We start from the raw sequence: 16959 nt of genomic DNA on the forward strand, positions 1-16959 counted from the left end.
GGAAAAATTGGCCTACCAACTAACCCCTCCTGCTGATGGTGGCTCCACGGAGGGCTGGCCCAGCGGGGCGGTAGACGTGAGAGTTCTGTTCTCCAGTTCCACCGTCATAAATTCCAATTGGCTTCTGGGGTGCTCCTGTTCCTCAATAGTGGGGTGAATCGCTAGGCTTGGGGGCAGGAGGAAGGGGAAGGCTGGAAGCGTGGGAGGGTCATCCTCCAGTCTTCTGACTCCGTGTTCTTTTCTGTTTAGAGAGAAAGAACCGCTGAAGTAAGCCCTCACCTCTTCAGGAGGAGCTCAGCCCCAGGGCCTGGGATCAGCTGGCAGGTAGGGCAGGGTCTGCAGCCTGGAGGAGAGAGGGCAGGGCTGGGGACAAGAAAGGAAGAATACAGAGCACACAAGGCCTGGCCATGTGGGCGCAGAGCAGGCTGTCTTCAGCTCTGTGGTCACGATGGAGTTTAAGGGTAGGAGGGTGGATTCCTTCCGTCGGCTCCTACCTTGAGCCTGTTATGTTCCAGGCCACAGGGCAAGGGTTAGTTTTTAAGAGAACTACGTGTGATCTCAACAGCATTTTCTAGGCCTGGGGATGGTGGTCCTGCTGGGGGCCTGACGGCTGTCTAGAGGACTTCTCAGGGAGAGGCAGTGCTCTGGGATGTCCACTCTGAAATACAAGGCCCCGCTCTGGGGTGGGAGAGAGAGCCGACCCGGCTTGGTTTTCTCTTTCAGCTCACGTCCTGGTGTGCCCCCCACCCCCGAAGGATGCCGTGGTGGAAGGAGCTGCAGGAGGGAGACTAGAGAAAGCAGCCGTTGAGAAGGTAGACTCCCCTTTTCGGCCCCCGGACCCACCAGTGTGCGCTTCCCCCAAGGCCCTGGCTGTGGGGCTTCTGAAGCTGGGCCTGGCCGGGCAGGTGGGAGGGGCAGAGATGCTCAAGCTCTGGGACGGGCTCCCTTCCTCTGAGGAGGCCCAGAGAGAGGGACTCAGTGGGGTCCCCCATTCAACTCAGGGGCAACCCCTGCCGCCCGGGGCTAGAGAAGGGAACAAGTGGGGAGCAAGGAGACTCCAGAACTGAGGGACAGCGATGGGTCACATTCACAAAGGAAGCGTTGCCCTTTGACCCTCCGCTGAACCCTCACAACAACCCACGGAGGCTGGTCATGTTATTGTCCACGGTTTAGAAATGAGGAAACTCACAGAGAGTTTTTTGCTAATTTTGCTAATTTACCCAGCGTCACCCAGCTAGTAAGTGGAGGACCCCAGGCTCATATGCAGGTTGCAGAGCCCATGCTCTTCACGCCCACAGCGCAGGCCTCCCTGAAGCCACCTGGAAGTCTGCAGCTGCTCAGTGGAAGAAGTGGTTTTACTGGCCTGGCCACCCATCTCTGGCAGCTCAGCTTGTCCAGGGCTGTGTGGTGTCACTTTGCGATGGTGGCACTCACTTCCGATGACATTTGCCTCTCCCTGGTCCCCAGAGGTCACCCTGCCACTGGCTGTTCTGCTGAAATGATCAATAGGAAATGCCGTTTGGATCTGTGACATGTCTGCCTGCAGCTGGATGGAAGCAACTCACAGCTTGCCCTCGGAGTGTGCTTTCTCTGTGTGTGTGTGTGCACGCGTGCCTGTGTCCCAGATGGGCAGTAGCATGTGGGAAGGGAAAAAGCATGACACTTGCTTCTGTCAATCTGCTGACTGCTCAGTAACGGCGGCGGCCTCCTTTGCCCCCAGCTGCTCTGCCATTTCTCTCTCTTTACCATCCTGCCTGACCCTGAGCAGAGAGAAAAGCAGATTTCCGCTTCTGCTCCCTGCGGTCCAGGCACAGACCCTGCAGGCAGCTGCTGCCAACTGCCTTGCAGCCATTCGTCTTCCAAAGCCCCCCCAGACTCCCCCCACGTGCATCTCACCTCCCCATCCAGCCCCCATTGCCCATCTGATAGCAACGAGGTCTCTGCCTGGCTGGCCCCGCCCCTGACTTTCAGGAAAGAGGAGCTGGGGGAGTTCTCTAGACAGCAGGAAAGGGTGAGGTGCAGCCAACTGGACTCGGGGAACCCACTCTGAAGTGATGGGGAGGAGGGGGCGCTGCTGCAGGGAGCCTGGCGGTTCTGTGGGAGCCTCACAAAGTAGGGCAGGGCGGCGGCAGGGGAAGGGTCTCACCAAGGGAAGGAGCTGCCCCCCTGACGCGGGCCACGAGTTCGTGACCACCTGTCTCAGCTCCCGTCAGCCTGTCTTTCTCCTGGGAGGCATCAGCCTTCCTGGTGACACGACTCTCAGGCTGAGGGCCAGAGGGCACTGTTCCTGGGACCCCGTCTGTACTCCCTGATCCTATCTCTGCATCCATTCTCTAATCTATTTGCCATATTCCTGTCACTTCATCCTTGCCTCCGCTCTTTGCCATTTCCAAGTTGCCTGTCTCCTTCCACTGGGCTGAGGAATTGTCAGACCAAGGTCGCCTAGCGGCACTGGGGCTGGCTCACGGCCCAGACGCACATCCACAAAGTGACACCCCTTTGCAGCCCTGTTCTAAGAGCCTGCTCAGGAGATGAAGGCTCCTCTGGGGACTGGTTCCAGATGGAGGGAGGGAAAGCAAGAGGAAGGGGCTGCTGGAGGTGGGGGGATGTGTCTGCCTGGGCTTGGAGGCTGCCCAGGCCCTGGCAGCCGGGGTGCCATGTGGGCTGGGCGGGAGGGGCTCTCTCCCCCAGGGAGCAGGCTGGCTTCGGTGGGAGCAGATTGTGTTTACACCTTCCCCACACACCCGGCCCACGCTCGCCTCTCCTTCTCAGGGCTCTCCCACCCCTGGGCTCTCTGCACAGTCTGCACGTTGGCAGCTTCTGCTGCAGAGAGTTGCCACCCTCGGCCTAGAGAGCCTCTACAGGAGGCTGCCCGGGACCGAGGCGCCCCTTCCTCGGCCCACCATCTCCTGTCACAGCAGCTGGTAGGAAGCCCGTGCCGGGGGTGGACCCAATGTTCCCAAGAGGCTGAGTCCTTCTCCCCTCCCATTTCCTTGGAAAGAGCCGCTGCTTGGAAATGGAAGCAGGAAAGTTCAGGGGCTTGGTAGACTGACCATAACAGGAGGAGGGGATTAAGGGCAACTCAAGAGACAGAGCTGGGTCACTCCTGGTCCGGGGTGTGGGCTGTTATGAAATAACGATAAAGGATCTAAGAGGGAGGAGCCCAGACTCAGAGCACCGGGTTGAAATCTTGACGCCACCACCACTTCCTACCTCGGTGGCCTTGGGTAGGTGACTGAACATCTCTGTGCCTCAGTTTCCTCATCTGTAAGACAGAGGTAACAGTAAACCTTCTCACAGGGTTATTGTCGTGTTAAATTAGATAATGCGCGTCAAGGGCTTACCATGTTTAGTGAGTGTTCAGTAGATGTAAGCTGGTGTGATTGTGTTTGTAAACTGTCAACTACTGAACCGTTAGTCATTTCAGAACAACTAGTAGGTTCAGAACAGCTAGAGTCCCTCACCCCCTCCCCACAGCCCTTCCTGGCCTGTCTTTCCACATACACACCAGCTGGGCAACGGGCAACTCTGAAACAAATGAGAGGACGGCAGAGGGTGGAACTGCTGGGTGGGGGCCACCTAGTAAGACCCAGCACCCAGTGAGATGGTACCAGAGTGCACCGCTGTTGCTTCTGGGTATCTAGAACCCTGTCCCGACCTCCAGTGGGAGGGTTCTGGCCTGGATACCTTCCCCACAACGGGCTCTGCTTCTCCGAATGAATCTCCGCTCCCAGAGAAGACAGGAGGTGGCTGCCCTGATTCTTTTCCATCCTCCGTCTGTCTGAATGCTAATCTCCCTACTGATGGGAGCCTGAGTGACAGGGAAAAGGCTGCTCGGAGCTGCAGGGTGGCCGAGGGCAGCAGCCGGGAGCGAGCAGGAAGGTGCTGTCTGCTACTTCTGGGGCTGCAGCTCAGGGCCTCTGCCAGTCTCTCCTGGAGATTGGGACACGACCAGAGAGCTAATGAGGTGCCAGGGGTGGGGCAGGGGAGCAAGGGAAGCAGCCGCCACAGCTGCCTGGCATCACCCTAGGGTGCAGATGCAACCGGGGAGAGTACCCGCCTGTCCCAAACGTGTGACCGTGTGTCTACAGGCAGGACAGTCCTGGGCAGCGGCAGAGAGCACAGGCCCTGGTCCTACACTAGGGGCGCACGGCGCCTATGGGAGGCCGGCACAATGGCACAGCACAACAGCAGGGGACCCAACTGGTTCCCCCAGGCTCCCAGGGCCCCTCTGCAGGGCCCTCACTGTTAGGAAGAAGCCCAAGACCTTGAGATAGAGGCAGTAATGTTTCTCTGTGAGCCTCAAAAGGAGAGTAGGACTTCTCTGGTGGCGCAGTGGTTGAGAGTCCGCCTGCCGATGCAGGGGACACGGGTTCGTGCCCCGGTCCGGGAAGATCCCACATGCCGCGGAGCGGCTGGGCCCGTGAGCCATGGCTGCTGAGCCTGCGCGTCCGGAGCCTGTGCTCCACAACGGGAGAAGCCACAACAGTGAGAGGCCCGCGTACCGCAAAAAAAAAAAAAAAAAAAAAAAGAGAATAGCCAAGTGGCTCATATTAAGGTTTACTTGAATATAATGATGATGATACCACTAATATTATTCATACTGGCTAATAGGCCTCAGACCCTTATTCCGGGCTAGGCGCTGTACCAAGAGCTTTATTCATAAGCATTGTATCACTGATGAGGCAGGAACTGCTGTTAACCTCATTTACCCAATAAGGAAGGTGAGGTTCACAGAAGTCACTCAAGGTCACTCGCAGCTGGTGACAAAGCCAGGACCTGTGCCTGGGCAACGCTGATGCCAAAGCTTGTGAGGCTGTCGGGGGAGGAAGGAACTGAGTCTAGAGGGGGGCTGTGAGGAAAGCCCAGGGTGACTGTCCTCCAGGCACAAGGTAGGAGAGCTGCGGCCTCACCCCGGCAGTGCCTTTGCAGGTGGGCCGGGCGGGGTTTGCCAGGGCGATTCACATGCTCTCTCTTCAGGAACCTGGGGTTCAAGGGCAGACCAGACTCTGGGTCCCGAAAGGCCAGTCCTTGCCTACCAGCTGAGGGGAAGGAGGAGAGCGGTCCTTCCAGGATCTGTCACCCCCTCCAGGGAGGAAGCAGTGGCCCACCCACCGGCAGGGGTGACAGACGGCGAGGCCAGCACTGAGAGCCGCTGCCACTGCCATTCTGCTGTCTCCTTCAACCAGGGCAGAGCCCCTGGGAGGGAGACGATGGCAGCCAGCAGGAGGCGGGGCTAGAGGAGGGGGGAGCTGTTTGTTTTTGCAGGGGGAGGGCGCAGGGCCTGCGGACCAAGGAGGTAGCCTCAAGAGGGACCCACGGACAAACTGGAAACAAGTCCTGGCACTTAAGCACTGCAGACCCTCTCTGTGGAATGCACATGCCCCCTAGTGGGGACTAAGCCTAGAGGGTGGAGAGAAAATTAAAAGAGTTACTGATGACCGTGACCTATGAGCCTGGGTGGGATGGGCCAGTCCCATCCTTCTGCGAACACACACACGCCCACTTAACACCACACGCAGAAGCCAGCTAAACCAAGAATTAAAGGAAACTATTCCATTTATTCACTTGCTCCTATCTAACAAGCACGTATCGGGAGCCTACAACGTACAAATCCTGGATGAGGTGTTGGGAACGAGACAGCGGTGAGAGGCAGTGCCTCTGCCCTGCAAGTTAGTCAAGACCAAGATCCTGGCCTGGGAGGTCCAGTTCTGCCAGCCCAGCCACTGCCTGGTTCCTTGACCTTTCCTTCTCTGGACCTCAATCTCCCCATTTAAAAGGCATGTGTTGAACCCAGGTGGGCTGGCGCCGGAGACGTAAAGGACTAATGACCATCCTCAGGAAAAGAACTGTCTACTAAGATGAAGGGGACGGACCAGATGACCTCTGGGGGCTCCACAGCTTCTCCCAATCAAAAGAGACTCTGGTGGACTGTGTCTGGAGGTGCTAACAAGGGCTCGCTCACTCAACAGACATTCATGGAGTGTCTGTGTGCCAGGCACTGTGGATGCAGAAATGAATTAAGACTTCCTGCCACAAACAACCAGAAAACTGAGCAAAATACAAGAAACAGACACTTGACAATGCGCAGCACACAGGACGGTGACCTCATGACTGCCTCAGCGTCTGCCTCAGACAGTTCCCTGCCTGCGGCGTGGGGAGGGCAGACCACGCAGACCACGGTGGTCTCACTAGGATGAGGAGACATGATGAGAGTTCAGGACGGTGCTGGGTGGGGGGCTTTCCAAAGGACATACACACAGATCAATGAGATCCAAAGACAGGACGAAGGTGATTCAGTGGAGAAAGGAAAATCCTTTCAATAGAATACAGAAAGCACTAACCATAAAAGCAAAATGGATAAACTGGACTTGATCAAAACTGGAAAGACTGGGAGATAATATCTCCTAAGCCAATACAAAAAGGGAGGGTTTTAACAGACACTTCACAAAAAAGTATACATAGGGCCAACAAACACATAGAAAGATGCTCAGCATAATAGTCAACAGGAAAATGCACGTTAAAACCACAGTGAGATACTATGACACACCTACCAGAATGGCTTAAAGACTGACCATAACAGGTGTTGGCAAGGGTGTGGAGCAAGTGTAACTCTGTAATATGTTGCTGGGGGAGTGTAAGTGTCACAGAGCACTTGGGAAACCCATTTGGCAGTTTCCCCTGCAGTTATCTAAGAGGAATGAAAACTTATGTCCACAAAAAGATCTGTACAAAAATGCTCATTGCAGCTTTATTCATCATAGCTCCAAACTGGAAACAGCCCAAAGGTCCACCAACATGCACGGGAATAAAAATGTTGTGGTATATTCATACAATGGAATAATATTTAGTAATTAAAAAGGAAATGAACGACTGATCTAAGCCACAACACGGGTAATTGAGAGAAGCCAGACACAAAAGAGTACCTACTGTATGACTCCATTTATATGAAATTCTGGAACAGGCAAAACTAATCTCCAGTGACAGAAAGCAGATCAGTGGTTGTCTGGGGCCGGGGTTGTATGGAGACTTGACTGTAAAAGGGTGCAAAGGGGATCTCTGGGTGATGAAATGTTCTGAATTGTGTTGGGGTTGTGGCTGCATAGGTGTATTCCTTATTGGACTATTGCACTGTACATTTTAAATGGATGCATTTTATTGTATGTAAATTACACCTCAAAAAAGATGACTTAAAGAGTTTCAAAAAAAAAAAAAAAACAAGAATGAAGACTTGACTCTTGCCTTGCTCACTGTCTAGTAGAAAAGCCAGACACGAAAACAAATAATCATAAAACAGTGAGTATTAAAAGAAGTATGTATGTTCACATAATAAGAGTGCCGCTTACTGAGTGCTTCCCTCGTGCCCGGCTGTGCTAGATGCTTTGCATGCACAATCCTAAAACCGTCCTGTGGGGTTTGGGAGAGCCACTGCCTCCTCCTGTTGCAGATAAGGAACCTTAGAGAGAGGTGAAGTCATCTGCTTGGGGTTACTCAGCTCGAATCAGCAGAGCGTGTGCTAAACCAGCCTGCTGTGGGGACGCTGAGGAAAGAGCTAGGGGACTACTTGAGCACCTCAGGCAAGATTTCTCAAGGGGATACTGAAGCATGAGTTGGGACTTGCTACGCAGAGGGAAGGATGAAGGGAAGGAAATGTCAAGGCAAAGGAAACAAACAGCATGAGCAAAGGTGCTGCAGCAGTTGTGAGAAGGCAGGGTTTCTGGGAAGGAGAGATGTGTCCAGAAAACAGCAGAAGAGGGCAATGGGATATTACTTATTCTTCAAATTCACTTTTTTTTTAAAAAAACCCATTAAGTTATAATTTTATGAGAGGCAACAGATCTTCCGAGCAGGCGAGTGAAATGTGTGCTATTGGTCAACACAGGAAGGAATCCACCGCAACCCAAGGTCATCCATTCTCAATGATTAGGGTACGTGTTGTTCGGTTTCTTCTCCTCCAGGAAGTTAAAGCTATGTTCAATGGTCCCAGATTTCTGCTGAACAGGATTTGTGGCCCCCTTTCACAGTCCTGAGAAATTGAAGGGAAAAACATCCTCTATGCTTTTATGATGGGCTTTCTAGCTGGATGAATTAAAATCACCAGAGTTAACAAAACATGATCCACTGTCATAGCGTATTTTTCCAGGAAATCCAGCACAGCAGTTAAGACCATAGGTTTGGAGGCTAGATTGAGTTCTCAGTGCCCCTACTTACTAATGACTTTCACCTTTCTGCACTTCGGCTGCAAAAGGGGAGGATAATGACAGGGCTGTTGTGAGAGTCAAATGAGAGAGCAAACTGACAGGGGACAGGTGCTTAGAGTCATCAAGTTTTATACATTAAATATGGGCAGCTTTAGGGGCTTCCCTGGTGGTGCAGTGGTTGAGAGTCCATCTGCCGATGCTAGGGGACACGGGTTCGGGTCCGGGAGGATCCCACATGCCGCGGAGCGGCTGGGCCCGTGAGCCATGGCCGCTGAGCCTGCACGTCTGGAGCCTGTTCTCCACAATGGGAGAGGCCACAGCAGTGAGAGGCCCGCGTATCGCAAAAAAAAAAATATATATATATATATGGGCAGCTTTTTGTATGTCACTCAGATCTCAATAAAGTGGTTTTTTTAAAAGGTGTTTAGAGCAGTGCCTGGCACGGAGTCAACACTATACACCAGCTGTTATTTTTTTTCAGGATGCTAATTTGAGTGTGTCAGTTTGTCTTGATTTTACCACGACCCATCCTTCCAGAGAATAATCATTAAAAAAAAATTTTTTTTTGGAAAATATCGATCATATCATTTAGGATGATTTTGATTCTTTTTTTTTTTCCTTTTTTTGGCTGAGTTGGGTCTTTGTTGCGTGTGGCTTTCTCTAGTTGTGGCGAGCGGGGGCTACTCTTTGTTGCGGTGTGCGGGCTTCTCATTGCGATGGCTTCTCTTGTTGCGGAGCACCGGCTCTAGACGCACAGGCTTCAGTAGTTGTGGCACGCGGGCTCAGTAGTTGTGGCTTGTGGGCTTAGTTGCTCCGCGGCATGTGGGATCTTCCCGGACCAGGTCTCAAACCCCTGTCCCCTGCACTGGCAGGCGGATTCTTAACCTCTGTGCCACCAGGGAAGCCCAGGATGATTTTGGTTCTAACAGAACACCCAACTGGAGACGGCTTAAACAACACGGTGGTCTCTTTCTTAAATCTCACACTCTGTATTTCACTGAACCTAAGATGCCATTGCTCAAAAGATGCCTCCCACATTCAGAAATACTAACATGTAAAAATACATGTCTCTGAATCAAACAGAAGGTCTGAAGGCAGGGAGCTTTGGGACTGGTTTCTCCAGCAGTTCAAAAGCACCTTCAAGGGTTCATGCTCTTTTCTCCTCTCTGCCATTGCAGACCTTCCGCTCTTGCTGGGAAACGGGCGTCACGGATACAAGATGGCTTCGGTGGTCTCAGGCATCTCCTCATGATGTCCCAAAGCCGGAAGAGAGGCTACTGTTTTTAAGAACTAGAAAACGTTCCCATACCTGGCAGAACTGCGCCGCAGACCCTTTCCTGAAACAATTCCTGGCAAAGGGAATAGCTTTCTATGGCCGATGAATTTATGGCCGAGATGCACTCCTTTGGGCAGGGCAGGGGCTTGCCCAGTAGCTCTGCTGTTTGTAAGACAGAGGAAGGACAGCTGCAGGACTAAGAGTGCCTGCCACACGGGTGAACTTCCCGGGATATCACTGGTGCAACTGCTCCCATTTAAGCAGCCAGCTGCTTGGGATATACCTACCCTCCTCATGTTTTCACTAATAAAATTAAAGATTCCTTTTCAGGTTAAGAAATTCACCTCAATATTTAAAGACTCTGTTTTCTATATGTGGGTTTCGGATACCATGTCTTAAATCCTAGCAGTGACTGGAACTCAGTGAGCTGACCGCCTGAGCACAGCAGGCCAGCTGACCAGATTTCCCCTTTGCACTCAGAGCCAAGGCCCCTTGAACGGCCCTGGGGACTCTTGCCCTGTTCAGCTTGTGATCTACTTCTGTCACTTATCACTAGACTGTGTGACTCTTTCCATGTAATAAATATAGGTCTACACCGGCCCTGAATAATGTAAAACTCAAACGTCCTAGACCTCACTGGCAACGAGTGCAAATGAAGTCACACTGGCATTAGCATTTCCGTCTCAACAGCTCTGAGCCCTTGTCTGCTCATTCAGGAATTCTGGTGCATTCTTTGAAGTCTTCCTCAGTTATTTCTGGATTGCGTAAGCAGTGCACCTGACATGTGCTCAGACACAAGGCCTCTCATTGCATTTTGCTCTGGCCGCTTGGCCACAGCCCAGCAGCCCGTGACACTGCCATCCGCCGTGAGCCTGCTGCTGTTCCACTAAGTGCCCTGTCAGGTGTGAAAGCTACCCTGTGGCCTCTGGCACAGTGGCCCTTCTCGAGCTGTGACAAATGGCCCTCACTGCACACTGGGTGGCAACTAGTCTGGGACCCAAGACAGACCTGCCAGAGCCCAGAGCCTCTGCCTTTCACTGATCAGCTCCTGCAGGCTCTCACCCTCACTCTTCCTGCCAGAAAGTGGCTCGAAACAGTGCAACAGGCGCCCATCATCCCCCCACCCCCAGTTTCCTCTCTAACCGTCCATGCAAACACACAAAATCCCTCTTCCTTCCCCTTCCCCCCAAACCAAAAACCCTTATATGTAAGATCCATTTATATATATACACACGGTGCAGTATAACTTTGTGGTAAAAGCACAGACTCTACAGGCTGGGGTCAAACCCTGACACCACCAGTTACTAGTTGTGTGAACTGGGGCAAGTTACATCATCTCTCAATGCTTCTGTTTCCTCATCTGTAAAACGGGGGTAGTGATAAGGCAATGCACTGTGCAGTGGTGAGGATTAAACGAACTAATATCCGTAAAGTACTCAAGGAGTGAGTGGCACACAGTAAGTGCTATGAAGTGTCAGCTATCATTATTGCTTTGCCTGCAGATCACCTGCCTACACACAAGCAGCTTTTGGCAAATTCCGCACTTAGAGTCTGAGATGAAAGGAATGTAGTTTGCAGGGAGAGACTCCATTCTTTCTTTCGGTATTATACAAAATAATCTGTCTTCAAGGGTAAGACAGAGAAACGTAAGGGCCGATTTCACACGATAGAAGCTATTGCTGAGTTAATGATTATATTTGTGAAGTACTTACTGTGAGCAGAGGCAGTGGAATACCAACTAGGCCTGTGAGGAAATTAAAAAGAAAAAACATTAAAATAGACTTCTGCCTTGAAGAGCTCACAGTCCAATTGAGGGAGGCAAACATTAACAAATGTGGTAACTTTAAAATAAGTACCCACAGTGTATTACCATATACAGAACAATTTAATCCAGACTAAATGCCACTGAGATCATTGCTGAAGGGCTGATGAGCATGGGGAGAAGGTAATGCAGAAAAGGCTTCGTGGTCTTGCAAGTTTAAACCAGTTTCCAAATAGGTGTAAATTCTGGCTCTGACTCTACTTGTTGTTTTGCCCTTTTGTTATTTCAAAAATGAAGCCGGGGTGATTACCTGAAAATCAACACTCAGGAGTAGCAGAGGGCATTCGTTACACTATTCTCAGTTCTTTTCGTAATTTAATTATTTTTCCTTGTCGGAATTAAAGCCACACCCCGGCGGGGCGGCGGGGCGGCGGGGCGGAGGGACCTGCGGCGCGGGGATAAGCCCCCGGGTTCAGGGTAATTTAGAGTCCGGCCCAGCCCGTCGCTCTCGGGCGCCCTCTGCCGGCCGCGCCCGTGCCCCACTGCTCTCGCCCCAACTAAGAGCAACTGAGCGGGACGTCGAACAATTCCCCGGGAATCTCCCTCCTCTTCGCTAACGCAGCCAACCACCCCAGACGAACTCGCCCCGCCCCAAATAAAATCCGCAGAGCAATTAGGAACGAAATCCGGCAGGGCCTCAGTTCCCTCAACCGTTCCTCTCGTGAAGTCCCCTCGAGTTTTCTGAGACCTCCACCGCCCACCCAGTCTCGGCCAGGGACACCCTGTTCACTCAATAGATAAATGACTTTGTGGCCGAAGCGACAGTCCACCTTCGTTTTCTAACGGCCGTGGTTCTATACAGAGCAGGCCTCCCACCCCGGGCTCTCTACTGTCCCTGGCGGCGGCCACCATCTAATCCCGGGTCCAGAGCCCCGCTGAGGACTCGGCTGCCCCGCAGCGGCGGCTGTTTGCACTACATTTCCCATCAGCCTTTTCTCAACAGCGCGAGAGTTCCGGCGAGACTGCCGCGAAGACGTGCGCGCAGGCGCGGCGTTTCTCTCTTTTCGGGATCGGTCTCGTGGCAGGAAGTCATGGCGGCCTCAGGCTCGTCCGAGCTATGCCGGCAACCTCGGACCTCTGGCGGCGGTAAGGCTGCGGAGGTGGGAAAACGGGGTCTTTCTTAACACGGCGCTAGCACACTTGGCCGCCCCCTCCTCGAAGGAGAAATGGTGACGCTTAAGCCTGGTCTCCCCACCCAATAGGGTGGTTGGGAGGATTAGCTGAGGTAACTGGGAAAACGCTTTCCAAAGGGCGCGAGTTTTCATTAGTGAGGGGGGAGAGCCCAAGCCCACCTTGGCCTCAGAGCGGCCCTCCTGGGGGAGAGCGGCCCTTCCGTATTGCGCAACCCCCGCGCCCCCCTCCCCGGCCTCGCAGACACCCATGTGCTGAGCTCGCAGCCCCAGCGGCCTTGGCAGGCCCCCCCCCAGGTCTTTACGCGGGGCAGGCTGACAGGGACGGTTCTCAATTCACTTCAGGGGTGTTAACGGCTGAATACTTCGCTTCCTCCTCGAGTGCCTTGAGGACGGCCCCCGTCAGTTTTTACGTAACTCCACAGATGGTAACCAGTGGGACGGTAGACTTTGTTTGGAAAGCCGTAGGCCGTAGTTTTACAACGACCCTTAACATGCTCATGTTTTCTTTCCCCACAGGCCTTTGTTCGGCATCTGCAGAGACGGTGAGAAGCCGACGTGCACGTTGAAGCTTAAAACTAGCGCATGGAACCCTGAAATGAGTCGCATGGATGCAGGTAAGACCTGGGTGGGCACCAGAAGTGAGAAAGGTGAGATGGTGTGAAGGCCTACCGCATACCGCCCCCTCACACTCTGTTCTGAATTCTGAAGTTCAGCTCCGGGTTGACACAGATCCGGTTAGGGTCCTGCCTAGAATCCAGAAATGAGGATGGCCTGAGCCAGTGTAGTCGGGGCCCCTAGGTGTCACTGAAATGAAAGTGGATGCCGCTGCATACAGGGGTGAAAGGAAGACTTGGAAAATGAGCTTTGGTTGGCTGGGATTCAGAAATGTTTTGTTACTGGTTGAGCTGAGGTTGATTTAAAGTTATCCTTGTCTGAAAGGACATCTTTTGTGAGGAGTTCTGACTTGCTTAGGCTCAACTTTTATTTATTTATTTTTAAGATGTCGGGGGTGGGAGTTTATTAATTAATTAATTTATTTTTGCTGTGTTGGTTCTTCGTTGCTGCGCGAGGGCTTTCTCTAGTTGTGGCAAGCGGGGGCCACTCTTCATCGCGGTGCACGGGCCTCTCACTATCGCGGCCTCTCGTTGTGGAGCACAGGCTCCAGACGCGCAGCCTCAGTAGTTGTGGCTCACGGGCCCAGCTGCTCCGCGGCATGTGGGAATCTTCCCAGACCAGGGCTCGAACCCGTGTCCCCTGCATTAGCAGGCAGATTCTCAACCACTGCGCGACCAGGGAAGCCCAGGCTCAACTTTTTTTTTTTTTTTTTGCGTTACGCGGGCCTCTCGCTGTTGTGGCCTCTCCCGTTGTGGAGCACAGGCTCCGGACGCGCAGGCTCAGCGGCCATGGCTCACGGGCCCAGCCGCTCCGTGGCATGTGGGATCTTCCCGGACCGGGGCACGAACCCGTGTCCCCCGCATCGGCAGGCGGACTCTCAACCACTGCACCACCAGGGAAGCCCCAGGCTCAACTTTTTTAAACACCATTCTTGAGAACCAATATCTTAAGTTTGTTTCTGTTAGAATGAAGTGTTATCCATATTTCTCTTTTAGATTAAAGATGTTGGCTGTGGACTTGGGAAAAAGTCACATGAAAACCATCATCCAAAGATATTGAGTGTAAGGATCTTCGTGATGAAATTTCTATAAATGGTAAGATTTTTAGCTCTTCCACAGAATTGCATAGGTTATGATCCCTTTAAGTATTGGTCTGTTAGATCCCGAGATGTGTGGGTCTTCTAGGATTATTAGTGGCTGGACAAGAGAAGTGGTATGGAACTCTTTGCTAGACCCCTTGCCAAGCAGCCTCACAGTGTTTGTTACAACCCTACATGAGGTAGATATTTTCCCTGAGTTGCTACTGAGTAAGTAAACGGAGACAATGAGTTCACTCACCCATAGTTACACGGCTAGGTGGTTTTTTTTTTTTTAAGAACCATAAAAATATAGCTAATTGATTTTGGGAGGTGGGGGGGCGTTACTATTACTATTAAGCTTTTTTTTTTAATTTAGAAAATGTCACTGATTTAATGTCAGTTGTAAAGAGGTGTGTCTCAACCAGATTGTAACAAAATTACCACAGCTTATTCCAAAAGAAACTATTAAGCTTTATTGAGGTATAGTTGAACAATTAGTTACTCAGTTAGGCCAGTGGTTCTCAACTAGGGGTCGGGGTGCGCTGGGACGCAGTGGGTACCCCAAAGTACCCTGCAGTGCGCAAGACAGCCCCCATGACAAAGAGCTACCCACCCAAAGCGTCGGTAGGTTGAAATCCCGTGTTAGACTAACTTGAGAGATCCAGACTCCAGTCTCAGCCTGTTACCAGGTGACCGCACCAGAGCCTTATTCAGTCTGTAAAAAACAGGAATGGTGCTTCTCAAACCTGGCTGTGCACCTGCAGAGGTTTGAAGTAGTATACATGTTCCTGGACCCCACCTCTGGCCATGATGAGATGGCTCTGGTTTAAGAGCGGGTACAGAGGAACAGTTAGATGATCTGATCTACTTTTAGCTCAGGGATTTTTATGACAGCAAGATTATAGTTCTCGCCGTTTTTAAGTAGCTCTCAGGGCAGATCTATAATCCCCGTCTTAAAGCACTGAAAGCCACATGGTTGCTCTGCAGTATTGTTTTGCACACAGAGGTGAGTGAAGGAGAAATGACCTTGTTTGATGTCGATTCCTCTTGGCATCAGGTACCCTTTGTGCAGCTGGCCTTCAGTGGTCTGGCTGAAAGGAGTAATCCGCACTGTCTCAGGCATTTTACTGACACCAGAAAGACGCTGGAATATATGTACCATACTTGGCTGCTAGACACTTTGTGCTAAGGGAGACCCTGGCTTTAAAAGGACAGGAACTGTCAGCGTGTCGGGTCTGGGATGCTGGGTACAGCTAGGCACAGCACTGCGGGGTGGCTGAGGGGTGGGAGCTGAGTCCGTGATGATGTGAAGTTATCCCTGTCTGAAGGCAAAGAAGGACCTTTCTGTGTGGAATTTGTATATCTGAGACTCAGTTTCCCAAGTTTGCTTTGTTTTTTTAATGCCTGATTTAAAAGTGAGCTACCTGAGACTGTGTATATCTTTTCGAATAGGTTTTTCTTTGCAATTTCTTCTCGCCAGGTACAGTCTCAGCCTCAGTTTGAGGCCGAAAAGGATGCTCCAGAACAAGACACTAACTAGCAGCAGTGCCGTTTCAGCTGCCCTGGACCCGAGGCGGAATTTCTCTCATGTGTGTAATAGAGAAGATCTTTGGAACAGGCTTGGGTGGAGTGTTCTTTCTGCTTCCCCTGTCCTGGCCTTTGAGTTGTGCTGAGTGGCAGGGAGACTTTCACATAGGTTTGTTTTCTTCGCTAGGTGTCTGCAATGAGTGAGACAGAATTGAACTGCTTTGCCTGAAGAAGTGAAATGATGATTCTTCTCCTGTTGTTTGTAAGCTTTCTCTTTCCATCTTAACATGTCCCAAAGAAGCCCCACAAGCCTATGATGGTTAGTTATCCCTGTCTGAAAATCTCAACTGAGGGAAAACAATCTGTTCTCAGGCTTAAGGGGCTGGCCCTGTGCTCTTAAAAGAAGTTCAGGCTCTATAAGGGATCGAATTGAATGGACTCCAAAGGGAATTGTGCACACCCTGCCAAGACCCCAGTCCTAATGCATCCTCCCTCTGCAGCTTGAAAACCAGTGGTGTGGCTGCCCTGTCACACTTTAGGCCCCTTGATTAATGGCTCTGAGGGCACAGGCTATAAGAGGTGGCAGAAATGGGCAAGTGGCCCAGATCTGGTTTATACTCTTGCTGTAGAATGAAAGAGTGCTTGTCACATATTTCAAAACAATGAATGTGCTGTTTGACACGGGAATGGCAGATGTATGCCAGCTGTGGCAGTGAGAACATTCAGGACTGTCTGACCTCTTGCCCTTGCACCATATCCTGACATCCAGGAAAGACGGGGCACAGTGGCACTAGCAGAGCGACTTGGTTTCCAGGTGCTTTGGTAACACCAGGGAGCTCTGCTGGTGTTAGCTGAGCTCTGTCTGAATGGCATGGCGGGCATGCGAGCAAGAGAGTAGCAGAGTGGAGCTGGGCTTTGTTCCCATTTAAATGCCAGGCTTGAACTGGACACAGATTGCCTTTCCTGTTGAAGTTGGGAGGTGTGTGCAGCTCTTTATACATAAGGTCACATATTTGTTCGGTCACCAAGGAAGCTATATTTGGAGTGAGATTTAAAGAGCCTGAAAACCGGTCCAAGCAGCTTATAGCTGGAAGTAAAACAAAGCGAAAGGACGTGTTAGCAAGTGGGAAAGTCTACCTGCTGGGTTACAGTCTGCTTCTGAGTGGACTTGACTGCTCTGTGGGACCCAAGTGAACCTGTAGGTTGGTTTCTGTTTTTGTTTTTTTTTTAAGCTGCACTGTATGGCTTGTGGGATCTTAGTTCTTCAACCAGGGATTGAACCCTGGCCCTTGGCAGTGAGAGTGATG

The 16959-nt window shown here is 51.7% G+C and overlaps 1 protein-coding gene and 1 long non-coding RNA gene across 2 annotated transcripts; both read left to right on the forward strand.

Moving 5' to 3' along the window:
* Positions 1 to 291: 291 nt before the first annotated feature.
* LOC308607197 lies at positions 292 to 9758 on the forward strand. Its single transcript, XR_014013975.1, has 3 exons — positions 292 to 324; positions 724 to 812; positions 9380 to 9758. It is a non-coding gene; the product is annotated as an uncharacterized lncRNA (long non-coding RNA).
* Positions 9759 to 10864: 1106 nt separating this feature from the next.
* LOC308607055 (uncharacterized protein) lies at positions 10865 to 15740 on the forward strand (the record flags this gene model as incomplete). The annotated part of the gene is made up of 5 exons (XM_081218647.1): positions 10865 to 10879; positions 12168 to 12385; positions 12949 to 13046; positions 14043 to 14141; positions 15606 to 15740. 4 exons carry the CDS (start codon positions 10865 to 10867, stop codon positions 14045 to 14047), a joined length of 336 nt encoding a protein of 111 aa, XP_081074773.1. The 3' UTR covers positions 14048 to 14141; positions 15606 to 15740.
* Positions 15741 to 16959: the final 1219 nt, after the last annotated feature.

Source organism: Mesoplodon bidens (genome assembly GCF_964165515.1).
Source record: "Mesoplodon bidens genome assembly, chromosome: 19".
Taxonomy (NCBI): Eukaryota; Metazoa; Chordata; class Mammalia; order Artiodactyla; family Ziphiidae; genus Mesoplodon; species Mesoplodon bidens.